At 35.2% G+C, this 13,511-nt stretch overlaps 1 protein-coding gene across 4 annotated transcripts; it reads left to right on the top strand.

The window, feature by feature from the left end:
• The first annotated feature begins 4,803 nt into the window (after positions 1 to 4,803).
• On the top strand, positions 4,804 to 11,279 carry LOC132036038 (zinc finger CCCH domain-containing protein 18-like). Of its 4 annotated transcripts, none has more exons than XM_059426260.1 (8): positions 4,804 to 4,918; positions 6,127 to 6,971; positions 7,607 to 7,774; positions 7,863 to 8,042; positions 8,834 to 8,910; positions 9,475 to 9,630; positions 9,721 to 9,817; positions 10,736 to 11,279. In XM_059426260.1, exons 2-8 carry the CDS (start codon positions 6,136 to 6,138, stop codon positions 10,806 to 10,808), a joined length of 1,587 nt encoding a protein of 528 aa, XP_059282243.1. In that variant the 5' UTR covers positions 4,804 to 4,918; positions 6,127 to 6,135; the 3' UTR covers positions 10,809 to 11,279. The 4 variants fall into 4 exon arrangements, with proteins under 4 accessions (XP_059282243.1, XP_059282242.1, XP_059282241.1 ...); XM_059426259.1 differs by having other exon boundaries at positions 4,887 to 5,024; XM_059426258.1 differs by having other exon boundaries at positions 4,889 to 5,024; positions 6,124 to 6,971.
• Positions 11,280 to 13,511: the final 2,232 nt, after the last annotated feature.

Genomic DNA, 13,511 nt, shown 5'->3' on the forward strand with positions numbered 1-13,511 from the left:
GTTCATTAACTATGTATAGATTATTTATTTAGAACTAAATAACTTTAAAATTAGGATACATAAGTTATAATTTCATCAAAATGGAAGTTATAATATTAAAGGAATAGAATGAAAATTTTGCTTTTATATAACTACCCACTTGTGGGACTACAATGGGTATATGGTTGTTGTTGTTGTTGTTGTACACTTGTCTAACACAAATTATATTTTTTAGTTAAAATATCTGCTTTTATATATGAGTTTGTAAGCACGGGCCTCACATAACTAGTATATATATATATATAATATGTGTGTGTGTGTGGGAGTGATGGTTATTTCATCTAACCTAGTCCACGAACTCTTTACACAGGGACTGATAGAATAATATTTATCCAAACACTTGATACTTACACTAAATCAAAAGCTTTAACTTATTTTTCAATTATCGATCATAGTTCTAAGTCAAATAAAAATCAGAGGTTCGTATTTGGGTATTTAAATGAGGATAAAAGTTAAACAACGAACTTAAATCAATCTATTTGTAATAAAATGAGTTTTGGAACGAAAAGAAATGGTTAAAGCCCAATCCTGATCTTGGCCCACTAAGTAATGGGCCAGAGCCTGAAAGTGCATTTTTTTGCGCAGATTGTTCTTCTTTTGGGGTGGTCTTTAATTTTTGCCTCCCAAATTACTGGTCTTTAATTTTTGTCCTTCGCTTAAAAAAAGGCCGAAAATACCCCGAGGTTCTGGGTTCGAACCCTACTTAGTCAAAAAAAAAAAATCGCACAGCAAAGCTCTGGGAAAAGTCTGCCTTATGCGGCATAGGTTGCCTTAAGGCATAACTAAAAGTCTGTCTTATAAGGAAACCTCTGCTGGATCCGGCAGAACTTTAGTTATGCCTCAAGGCAACCTATGTCATATAAGGCAGACTTGTCCAAAATCCTTGCCTTGCGATTTTTTTTTTTTATTTTTATGCCTGAGCCGGGGTTCAAATCCGGAAGCTCAGGGTATTCTAGGCGAAGGGAAAAAATTAAAGACCACCCCGAATAAGGGGCATTCCTGCGAATTGCCCCTGAAAGTATGACCAATTTCCTAAACTAGATTAAGCAACTTCCTTTTAACATTTTTTGTGCGGAATGCCCTTCAAAGGCACAGATCTTTAATTTTTGCCCTTCGCTAAAAACCCCTTAGTTTCGGGTTCGAACCCCCGCTTAGTCAAAAATAAAAATAAAATCTCATGGTAGAGTTTGGATTCGCAAGGCAAAGTTTTGTTTCAAACTCTACCTGATCAGGTAGAGTTTTGCTACCTTCAGACAGAGTTTGAGGCAAAACTCTGCCTTAAAGCAAAGTTTGAAACTCTGTCTGATCAGGCAGAGTTTAAGGCAAACTATGCCCTAAGGTAGAGTTTTGCCTTATACTTGAAGGCAAAACTCTACCTTAATGTAGAGGTTTGCATTAAGGCCATTTTTTTTTTATTCAGTTAGAATTTTACAAAACTCTGCCTTAAGGCCTAACTTTGCCTCGAATAGGCCTAACTTTACTGTGAAACTCTGACTTCCGATTTTTTTTTTGACTCGGTTGGGATTCGAACCCCAAAACCTCATGATATTAGGCGAAGGGTAAAATTAAAGACCACTAATTTGAGGGGAAAAAATTAAAGACCAGTGCCTTTGAAGGGAAATCGTGCAAATGACCCTCCTTGTAACAAAAAATAGGTATTAGCACAAATGTTCTTATTTAGGGGTGGTCTTTAAATATTGCCCCTCAAATTCGACACTTTAAGGGGCTGAAAGTACCTCTAGAATTCTGGGTTCGAACCTCAGTAGAGTATAAAAAAATAAAAAAAACGCAAGGCAGAATTTCTTAGCAAATTAGGCCTATTCGGGCAAAAGTTAGGCCTTAAAGCCTAACTTCTGTAGAATCCCAGCAGAGTAAAAAAAAAAAATATCTACCTTGCGAAATTTCGCAAGGCAAACTTTTACCTTAAGGCATTAAGGCAGAATTTTCGCGAAGCCTTACCTTGCATTTTTTTTTAAACTGAGCGCGGTTCAAACCCAAAATCTCAGAGTATTTTCAGTCACTTTTTTAAGCGAAGGACAAAAAATAAGAGAGCGCCTTTGAGGGACAATCCGCGCAAAAAATTGACTAAAAATAAGCGGCATCCGCACAAGTGCACAAGTGTCCTATTTTGATGCCACTATTTAAATTTTGTTAACTCGAGAATATTGTTATTTCTCAAAATGGAACTATAAATTTATTTATTTTTTAATAACTATAACCAAGAGAAGTGCTATTAAGTTGCTCAGTAAGGACTATGCATTCATGCCAAAACATTTTTACCTTTTTCATTTGTTGGTAATAGCATCAATTTTCCTGTTACTGCAGATATTGTAATTGCTGAAACACATAAGTCAATTAACACAACATATGGAAGGAAGAGTAAGTTTAAAGATTCGGATATGGAAGAAGTATAAGCATAAAAAGGTAGAAAAAAATTAGGAGGGAAAGTTTCGAAGTTGACAAAAATGGTAAAAATGACACTTTCAAATCAAGTGCGGAAGAAAATGAAAGTCAAGCATCTAAGATTGTGGTCTAGTAGTCAATAATGCTCATGAATCATTCAAATCATAAAGTAGGCAAAAAACCTAGGTAATTTCTTTTCATCCGTCCTAGCCTTGATGAACATAATTATCCAATATATGTCTTTAGTAGGAAGTAATAAATACAACAACAATAACAAACCTAATGTAATTCCACAAGTGGGGGTCTGGGGATAGTAGTGTGTACGCAGATCTTACCCATACCTTGCGAAGGTAGAAAGACTGTTTCCGATAGACCCTCGGTTCAAAAAACCTCATAAAAATAATTGAAATTGCACAAGAGTTCCAACACTAGGATTATGATAGAAATGAAAGTCGAGGATCGTTTTGCCAATTGGGCCAAAAACCACATGAATGGACTCAGAGACCCTACTAGTCCCCAGTTGGCCAGTTGTGTCCCCAAATGGGCTGGAAGTGTGAACACGACTTTATTCATAATTGGGCTCAAGGCCAACAATAGCAATTTGGGCATATGCCTGTGGGGCTGTTCTATTTGTACACTTCTACTTCTGGAAAAAGTTGTCCATTGGCAGTTGTCACAACAATGAGGAAAGTCAAACCGAGATGGTTTGGCCTTGTGAAGAGAAGCAGCATAAATGCCCGAGTAAGAAGATGTGAGACGTTGGTAATGGTAGTTGTAAGGAGAGGTAGAGGTTGGTAATGGTGAGTGTAAGGAAAGGTAGAGGTAGGCCGAAGAAGTATTCGGGGGGGAGGGTCTTCGGACGGGACATGGCGTATATCTCGAAGCTACTGCAGCATACGACCTTACATAGGAGGGTTTTAGAGGTCGCAGATTAGGGTAGAAGGTTAGTTGGTAGTTGTACGTTATCTCGCTTTCCTGTTGGATAGGGCTGGTGATTGTACATTTACCTGCTTTCTTATTAGTAGTATTTGTGCTATTTTCGTAGTTTCTTATTTTTCATTTTTTGTTAGCACCTGTGTTTCTTGTGTTTCGGTTATCGCATTATTTCGTTGTTGTTACTGTTTCTTTTTCTGAATGCTATGTACCGCTTTTCGTATCGCATTTATTCGTTGTTGTTACTGCTTTCATTTATGTATTCTCTTTTTCAAATGCTTTACTCGAGCCGGGTCTATTCGTACACTCTACCCTTTCTAAACGTCATTATGACATTACTTTGTATATGTTATTGTTGTTATTTGTAGTTGGCACAAAAGATTATCTTTCCAAATCCGTTATTTAAGGATACTCGGTGCACTAAGCTCCTAATACCCACTACTTTATTCTGTATTTTTGTAAGACAAGAAGATTTCAACAACCTATATTTATGGCCTCCTTAAAGCCTTCCGTTCCTAATTTTCCTGCCATTGGATCCACAAGAATCTTTAGTTAGAACGGAATTCCAACTAAGTTTACAGGACAATAATCTTTATCCTTATTCTGCACATTCTATCTTCTAGAATGCAAATATCTGAACACTTTAGACAATTGATGATACTTTATTGGACAATCATTATAACCTTCATTTAGGTAATTTTATGTCATCAAATTATCGTTATTAATGTGTCTTATTTTTAAAATTATAATATTAGGGGCCTCTACATAACACAAGCGCACAAAAAAAAAAAAAAAAAAAAGAGAGAGAGAGACAGAACTGTTGAAATAAAAGATTATTGGGTTGTTTGGTACTTGGGATAAGGTGAATATCTCAGTATTAAGTTTAAAATTAAATTTATATTATATTTCGTTGACGACATAAATTTTTCTCAGAATTGATTTATACCATCAACCAAACACGGAATAAATTTAATCACAAACTTAATCCTGAATATCCCACCTTATCCTATTAAATTTGAAATTATTTTATCCCATCTCCCGAATCAAAAAAATAAGTCAAAAATTATAATTACAGAATTATAATCCGGAAATAATTTAATCCAAGAATCAAACCATCCCATATTGTGTAATTTGAACCAAATAAAAATCAAATTGATCCAAAGAAGAGACCAAACCATGGGGTGGGACAAAAGACAATGCATCTGCTTTTTTTACTCTTTCTAAACATTGGAATCTCCGAAAGTTGTCTAATGGATAATTATCTTTCCCCAAAAATAAAAATAAAAAAGAAGTTCATTATGGTAGTGGGGGTAATTTTGTAACGTTACATGATTTTTAGCTGTACTCAACCTTCGTAAATCTAGGAAAATAATTTGGGTTGGTAACTGCTAGCTGGATTTCAAAACCATAAAAAATAAAAATAAAAATAAAAATAAAAATAAAAACAAGATTTTTCTTTTTTGAATCAGTCAGCACTTTATCCTAGTGTATTTGAAGTGATGAAAGCAAGCAGTTGCAACTTGCCAGAGTGTTAAAAAAAGGTGTTGTTTCTGTAAAACATTCTTCAAAGGGTGATGAAAGCATATATGTCTGATTTACTCTGACTGTTCAGTTTCTAAACAAAGAAAGTTCTTTCTTTCCCTATAAGGGTATGTTGAATCTCCTCTTTTTTTCTTGTTTATTTATTCAGCTTTTTGCCATTCTTGTTTCTCCATTTAATTTTACACTTGTCAAGACTGTAATTTTTGTCAGTGTGTTATTATGTGTGTAGTATTATTCTCCTTTTGGACTCTTCAAAAATCTGAAGAAAAAAAATAAACAGATTTTGCTTGTCTCCCTTGTTCAAAATTACTCTAGATTCAGGGCCTTGAGTGATGTTTGATATTTGACAAATTCTTTGGCCAAATTTTAAGAAAATAATTTCTTAAAGATTATAGTGTGTTCTTATTCCAAAAAAAAAAATTATAGTGTGTTTTCTTCCCTTGGTAGTGTACCTATTTTTTCTTTCTGTCATTTCCATTTTTCTTCATCTCCATAAATGAAAATGGTTGATTATATACAAATGGGAAATAAGCAGCCTTTGTTGTTTCTGTTTCAACTACTCTGTTAAAGAAGTCATCTTTTAACATGAACTGAGGATGTTCTAGTTTTAATTATTCCCCCGTTCTGAAAAAGAGAAAAAAAATTCAACTTTGAAAATGTAGTTGAACCTTAAGGTTTTTAGAGTGGTTAAATAGACAATATTTTGTTGAAATTTTAGTAGTTTTTCACATATATATCTATTGTCAAAATACTCTGGTTCATCTTAGTGGTGGAGCCACTTAGTCCAAATTGGCACCACTTCGCTGGATTTAGATAGGTAAAAAAAAAATTATTGTATATATACTATATGTTGAATCTCCATGAATTATTTGTGTGGTTACTTCTTTATATTTTGAGTCCCCTTAGTGAAAATCCTGCCACTAGTTCGGTTGAACCCATAGGCAGTACACTTCAACCACCTTGGTCATGAAAAAAGACACTTCATCTACCTTTGTTTACGGGTACTCCATAGCAGTGTTAGCTCATATGTAATGTTCTCTGTTGGTTGAGATATTATGTAAATATAACAGCTATATATGGTATTAGACACTCATTGTTGGCTTGCTTGTGTTGCTTCCTACGATCATTTGGTGTGTACCGTTATTTGGCTTATACATGGTATCCCTTATAACAGCCTCTTTTTGCTTTTTGTTACACATGATACAGTAGGTCGCTGCAATGGACCCTTTTGAGGCAGCGAGACTTGTGCATGAACGAATCATGAGAGTTGAACCTGAACATGTTACAAGGAAGATTATTGGCTATATTTACTTGCAAGACTATCCCGATCAAGAAATGATTCGATTAGCATTAGGCCCTGATACCTTAATTCACAACGTGATCCAAAAAGCAAAAGATGCACTTAAACTAAACTCAACTCCAGCATTTCGCAATCCTTCTATTAGTCCAGTCAATATAGCAGATCCTGTACTACAATTTTCACACCTTTCACCTCTTTCACCATGTTCATTTTCATCGGCTTATTTAACTGAAACTCCCTACTCCGTCTATGAGCCTCTGGAACAGTTCCTCCGGCACGAAGAAACATTGGACTCTGAAAATTTAAATTACCCAAGTGATTACTGCTATCCAGAAGCATCCTTTATCAGGCGCAGCAGAAATTTTCTGAGTCCACTTAAATTTCCGGTCAAGGCTTGCCACTATTTCAACAAGGGGTTCTGTAGAAACGGTACCAGCTGTCGGTACTTTCACGGTCATTCATTGTCCGAGAGCTACTCGCATATGATTGACCCTAATATATGTGAATACGGTGATGAAGACGAAGTACTTTCGCCTGGTTCCCTAGAGAAATTAGAGCTAGAGATAACGGAGCTCTTGAAATATAAGAAAGGGCATCCTGTTTCAATTGCATCCCTGCCCATGATGTATTATGAGAAGTATGGGAGAACTCTCCAAGCGGAAGGGTATCTAACCGAGAGCCAAAGACATGGTAAAGCTGGCTATAATTTGACAAAGCTTCTTGCTCGATTGAAGTTTGTTCATCTTATTGAAAGGTGTTTTACTTGGACTCTTGCATTTTTGCTTATTTAGCTAAACGAGAAAACGACAAAAATTGTCCCTTATGTTTGAGGGTAGGTTCAAAGTAGTCCCTTAAGTATGCCCTTAACTGTTTTGGTTCTTTAAGTTTGTCAAAAGATAACACTTTTACTCTCTGTCAAATATTTACCAAACTCTGTCTATTAGATGTGACGGAAACTAAATAAAAGAAAAGGAAATAATGGGGAACTCACATTTAGACGTACAATTTTTGTAGTTTATGCTATTTTTAATTTATTTCTGGAGTGTGGTGCTAATTTTTTAGGTGTACTTTCTGCTGTTCTTTTTAATATATTTTAGCGTCTAGTGCAATTTTTTGTGTTGCATATTTTAGGATTTGATAAGACTTTGTTGGCGTTTTTGGTTAAAGCTCTTTTTCGACTTCTTCTGTCAAATCTAACGAACATATATTGTTAAATATTTGACGGAGACTGAAAGTGTTAACTTTGACTAAGTTAAGGGACCAAAACTGTTCAATGCATATTTAATGGACTATTTGAACCTACCCTCAAACATTAGGGACCATTTTGTCATTTTCCCTTAGTCAAACAATCGTATGTAATTTCTAATATGTTTGGATGCTATGTTACAGGCCTCATGGACAACATTCTGTAGTACTGGCTGAAGATGCATCAAGGTACATGGACCCTCATGGTGAAAGAAGTAATCCGGGTCCTATTGTTAATGGTTCACGTCAAATATATTTGACATTCCCTGCTGAGAGCACTTTTAAGGAGGAAGATGTCTCTGATTACTTCAAGTATGCAACCCAACATTTGACGTTTATGTGCTTTGCCTTTTATTTAGCATTCGATACTTCTCTGATTATCTTTGGTTTTTGTTTCCAGCACTTTCGGGCCAGTTCAAGACGTAAGAATGCCGTGTCAGCAGAAACGGATGTTTGGATTTGTTACCTTCTTCAGCGCGGATACCGTAAAAATGGTATTGTCAACAGGAAATCCACATTATGTATGTGGTGCTCGGGTCCTTGTCAAACCTTATAGGGAGAAGCCAAAGCTACCCGAAAGGTACTTTTATAGGCTCTTGGTTGAAGTCAACCTGGATAACGGCTTTCTCTTTTCTTACATGCTCTATCGGTTCTAATCATACTCCAATACCTTATGACACGTCTAGATTTCTAGAATATGATGGCCTTTGTAACTCTATGGATGCTTTAGTAAGAGAAGCCTTGTGTTGCACAAAGAATTCAGCTTCTTCTTTTCTTCCATTTCCTTGAACTCTCTTGTAGCTATGAAGTGAATTGCTCCTGCATACGGCTGGCAAAATGGTTTTAAAAAATAAGTAACCATCTAATCCGACCCCATTAGATATGTTGGATAACCAACTTTTTAAAAATAGATCAAATATGGATATTATCCATATTATCTACTAAAAATATGGATATCCATCAATAACTATTTGTCTACTTGTTGTTATCATGAGTTCTTGCTTTATCGGAGTCTAAACTTATTTTGGCTCTTAGCTTGTGTTCTCACTTGACTATTCGTCAAGCCTTGGATAATATGGATATTCATATTATCCGTTGGTTAACCCATTTTTTATCCGTGTAAAATACAGGCAGGGCGGATATTACATCCGTTTTGTTTAACCCGTTTTCGACCCGCCCATATCAGATCCAACCCGCTGGTTTGCCACTCCTACTATTGCATTTTGTTCATCATTACTGGTCTTTACTATTTTGGTATTACCAAAGAATATAGTTTTTATTGTAGATATGATATACTTCTACTAGTTCACTATGATCATTCCTGTTTAGCTCAATATTTCTTCTCTTCTAATCTTATTTCCTCTCCTGCAGGAAGTACCCGGAGAAGCTGGAGTCATCGATATTTTACCACTTAGAGCATGCTGATTTTGATTCTCGGCGTCACGCAAGTAAGAATTTGCACCTGAAATTTTGCTCAATTGTAGACTGAATGAAGTTTTTTTAAATCCTTCTAGCAGGGTGGATGCACCTATGGCCTCATAGAATTTTTTTTTACTAAATATACATATAAATCATATGCAAAAAATAACAAATAAGTGTAGGTAACTTAAAATGACTCCACTTGACCAACAATGTTCCTAGTGCAGTGGTTAAACGTGTTGTTTTCCTAGCAGAGGTCACGGGTTTGAAAGTAATCTGGATCTGTTGGTCTGCAAATATTTTAGATACTGCAGAGAATCGAGCCTTTAATATCCACCAAACTGAGAATCGACATAGCAGAGAATCAGCATAACATAAGCTATTTTAGGACCCTAATTTTGAAAAACTAATGTTTCTATTTCATTTGTTCACTTCTCTAAATGTCGAACACGGCTTACAAAATATTCTGCATGTCACTGCCTGAAGCTTGTGAATGAACATCCATATTTGTAAAGCCATTTTATAAATTCAGCTTTTTTCTGCTCTCTGCATTTGCTTTCTTTTATCTAATACATATCATGGACTGCCAACAGGATTTAAGTCCCCCAGACTGCTAAGGAAACATTTAATGGAAGAGCAAGTCCTTGAACTTGAGTCTAGGCGACTTGCACAACTGCAGTTATCGCGAAGACCCATGGCCACTCTGTCCTATTTTCGCCCTCCCATGGACGAATTTAACATTTCTCAACGTGTGTATATACACTCTTTGTTTTTGTTATTTACTTTAGCTACATACATACCTTCAGTTATTTAGTAATTTTCTGTACTGCAAATGTCAGCAGAACGTTCCAGCCATCTATTAGATGTTCGGAACAGCGGGTCCTCGGACGAAGATAACCTCAAGTATTCAGGAAGCCATGATGCTGATGATGAGAGGTATACACTGGTGTTATATTGGTTCTGATGCTAGTGAATTTGCATTATCTCTCAGTATTTTCTGGATTAAAATCTGATAACAAGTCCTCTCTTCTTACTTTGGTGTTGCTTGCGTGGCAACCGATTTTAAAAAGTTGAAAAAAATGAGCACCCAAGAGTGTGGCCTAGTGGTCAATGAAGTGGGTTTTAAGAACCATGAGGTCTCAGGTTCAAATCTCAGAAAAGACAAAAATACTAGGTGATTTCTTTCCAGCTATGTCAGCCTTAGTGGACAGGGTTATCCGGTACATGTGCTTAGGGGTGAGCGTTCGTTATTCGGTTTGGTATTTCCAAAATTCGATTTCAGTAGTCGGTAGTTGAAAGTAGTATCAAATACTGAACTTTCAATGTTTGGTCCATGGTAAATCAAACTTCAACAGGGTAAATCCCGGTTTTGCTCGGAAATTGGGTTTTCGGTGATTTATGCCCACCCTTACTTGTGTTGGTGGGAGGTAGCAGGTGACCTGTGGAATTAGTCTAGGTGCGCGCAAGCTGGCCTGGACACTACGGTTATCCAAAAAAAAAAAAAAAAAAAGTTTTAAAAAAATGATTGTCTGGATGTTTTTACCTTGTCTTTCCATTTGCTGTCATATCGTTCCAAAAGAGCCTAGAGTATTTACGTTGCATTATGTCTCTGCATAATTTTCCTGAAGACAGGTCCAAAACGTATGTCAAATAGTTCGAAGGTAGGTCCACGATTAATTTTTGTGTGTAACATGACAGTTTTGGTTACTGATTAGGTTGTCCAATCGTGGGGTTTGTGAGTCATTTTCATGTTCCGAATTTCATTGTTGACTTAATCCTCATATATCTTGGCAAATTGAACTGTGTACTTCGCTCGGGCTCATTTTAGGTCTTTTCTGTTTTGTACTAATGCAGCAATCAACGAGACAACCTGCCAGACAGTCCATTCGCATCTGCAGTAACGAGCAGTGTATCTGAAGTTATATAGGTCCGGATACACGTTTAGGTATACAAGTCTACTTCAAAGGCAGCACGTTTAAGTTAAAGGTTTTCACTGATGTGGTACATAACTACATATAGCAAGAATAGAGAATATCAGAAATAGATCCTCCACGTAGCCGGGCTAACATAACTTGGCAAATTAGGAAATATGATACACAAATGCTTACATGTAAGAATGTTCAAAGTTTTTTCTTCTCTGGTTTTTGCAGATATTAGGCTTAGAAAAGAGGGCAGAGGTCATTGTCCTTGGAAAAAATGTAATATATATTAACTTTAGTTGATGGAGGAGAATAGTGCTAAAAATATGTTCAGGATCTTTTATGTTCCTTTTGTGGAAGAAAATCTACTTGCAGGGTGCAGACATGAATTTTGTTTCAATTTGTCTCTGGTTTTTGTGTTGGATAAATTGCTTCATCTGAAAAGTTAAATGGTCGTGGGGTGCATATTATTTTAGGCCTGCATGGGTGTTAGCAGTAATGGTGGAGCTAGGATTTCTATTATGGGGATTTAAAATATAAAAGAAGATACAAATAGCCAAGGGAATTCTATGTAGGCGTTTGGACATGCGATTTGAAATCATGGTTTGAAACCATGAGATGAAATCAGTGTTTAGACATGTATTTCATCTCATGGCTTGAAAGCCCAAATCATCCAAAAAGGCATAATTTGGGGTTTCAAACGATGGTTTCAAAAATTTTAAATATAAAACTTGACTCATAAGTTTATATTTTGTAAAAAAAGACTCATAAGTTGGTAGATATTTTTAACAATTACTTCCACTAATTATTTACCAACCTTTATTTATGTCTACCATGTGGGAGGATTATATTAAAGAGTAGTTGATTTTTTTTTTTATTGAACTAAAGTTTGATCAATCGATGTTGTATTTTTTATAAAGGCCTAATCATTTACCAACCTTTACTTATGTCTACCATATGGGAGGATTATATTAAAGAGTAGTTACATTTCTATTTATGTTAAATTTTCATTTTTATTGAACTAAAGTTTGATTAATTGATGTTGTATTTTTTAGAAAGGCCTTCTTGTAGCGTATTAATTTTATTATGAATTATGACTTGCTCATTTGGTAAGATTGTATAAGAATTGAGAATATTTTAATAGTTTTCACAACTTGTAGGGTTTTTATGTCTATCAGAAAAAATACAACTTAAGAAATTCAAATTGTATGTCCAAATATGATTTCAAATCATGGTTTTATCTCATGATTTTAAACCATGTCCAAACGGCTCCTATATATGCTATATAGACAAAAAAGAAGAAGATAGTTTTAAATTTGTATAGACAACGTAATCTTGCAGTGAAGGGAATGAATCTCTTGCGCCTCCTAGTTCCGCCTAATTACGGCATAAGTTGCGGTAATAAAACATACAAGTTATAGTCATGGTTAACTGATAGTGTATGTAAAAGACATATAACGTAATATATTCATTGGTTTTGTGTAAAAATTAGTAGGCGTTTGGCCATGAAAATTAAATATTTTCCACTTCTTTTGGAATTTTGAAATGGGAGCTGAAGTTGGAGTTAAAGATGGAGTTGTGTTTTGTTATAACTTTTATAAGGTTGTTTGAATATAGGAATATTGAAAGTGAAAAAAGTAAAAATGCGAAAACAAGGTTTTAGTTGTTTTTCAAATTTCAAATACAACTTCAAGTTATATTTGGAATTCTTATGGCTGAACACTGATTGTCAAATAAAGTTAAAAAAAAAAAAATCGAAAAAAAGTGAAATTCTCATGGCCAGACAGGTCCTTAGATTAGGGCTGGGCATAAATACCGAAAATCGAAAAATCGGACTAAACCGAACTTTAAAAAATCGAACCGAACCGAACTAGTTTGATTCGGTGTTTGGTGTTCACCTTCAAAAAATCAAAACCGAACGCCCACCAAAATTTAATATATTAACCAAAAAAATTAAAATAGTCCAGGCCCATTAAGTTTAAGCAAAAAAAAAACTCAATTGTAACAAGCCCTCTTTTGCTTTTGTATCCATAATTTTTCACTTCAGTTGAGAAATCCTTAACAAAGGAAGGTGACTAGGATGTGTCTTTAGGATTAATGTATGTCCTTTATGTGTTTTCTTAATTATTCTTACGATATGTATATAACACCTAGTAATCCTATATCATGGTTATGATTTTTTGTTCTTGTGTGTCCTGTTTGTTTGATTTTGATTTTAATTTCTCAGTTTTATGTTTTATTACTTTTGAGAATATGAATTAGCGTAAATGGAATCGCTTCTAATATCATATCAAAAAAATCGAAATCGAACCGAACCAAACTTTAAAAAACCGAAACTGAAAGAACCGAACAGAACTAGTTTGGTTCGGTGTTCGGTGTCTACCTTTAAAAAATCGAAATCGAAATAGCCGAATCGAATTTTAATAAAATCGAACCGAAGAACCGAACGACCTCCCCTACCTTATATGCTTATAAATGTTTTTTTTTTTTTGGGTTGGGTAGGTGAGGTTACGTTGGTCATTAGCACGAAGTAAAATTAAGGTTGCCATGTTTGACTGGTTTGTGGAGACCGAGGGAGAGGATACTGATTACAAGAAACACCGATTTAGAAGTACTAACATCCATGCAAAGCCTGCACGGGGTTTATTAAAATTAGTGTTCACTTGGTCATTTACACATTAAAAAAAAAATACCAACTCCTAAGTAAAAAT

This window comes from Lycium ferocissimum, chromosome 11 (assembly GCF_029784015.1).
Source record: "Lycium ferocissimum isolate CSIRO_LF1 chromosome 11, AGI_CSIRO_Lferr_CH_V1, whole genome shotgun sequence".
In the NCBI taxonomy this organism is placed as follows: domain Eukaryota; kingdom Viridiplantae; phylum Streptophyta; class Magnoliopsida; order Solanales; family Solanaceae; genus Lycium; species Lycium ferocissimum.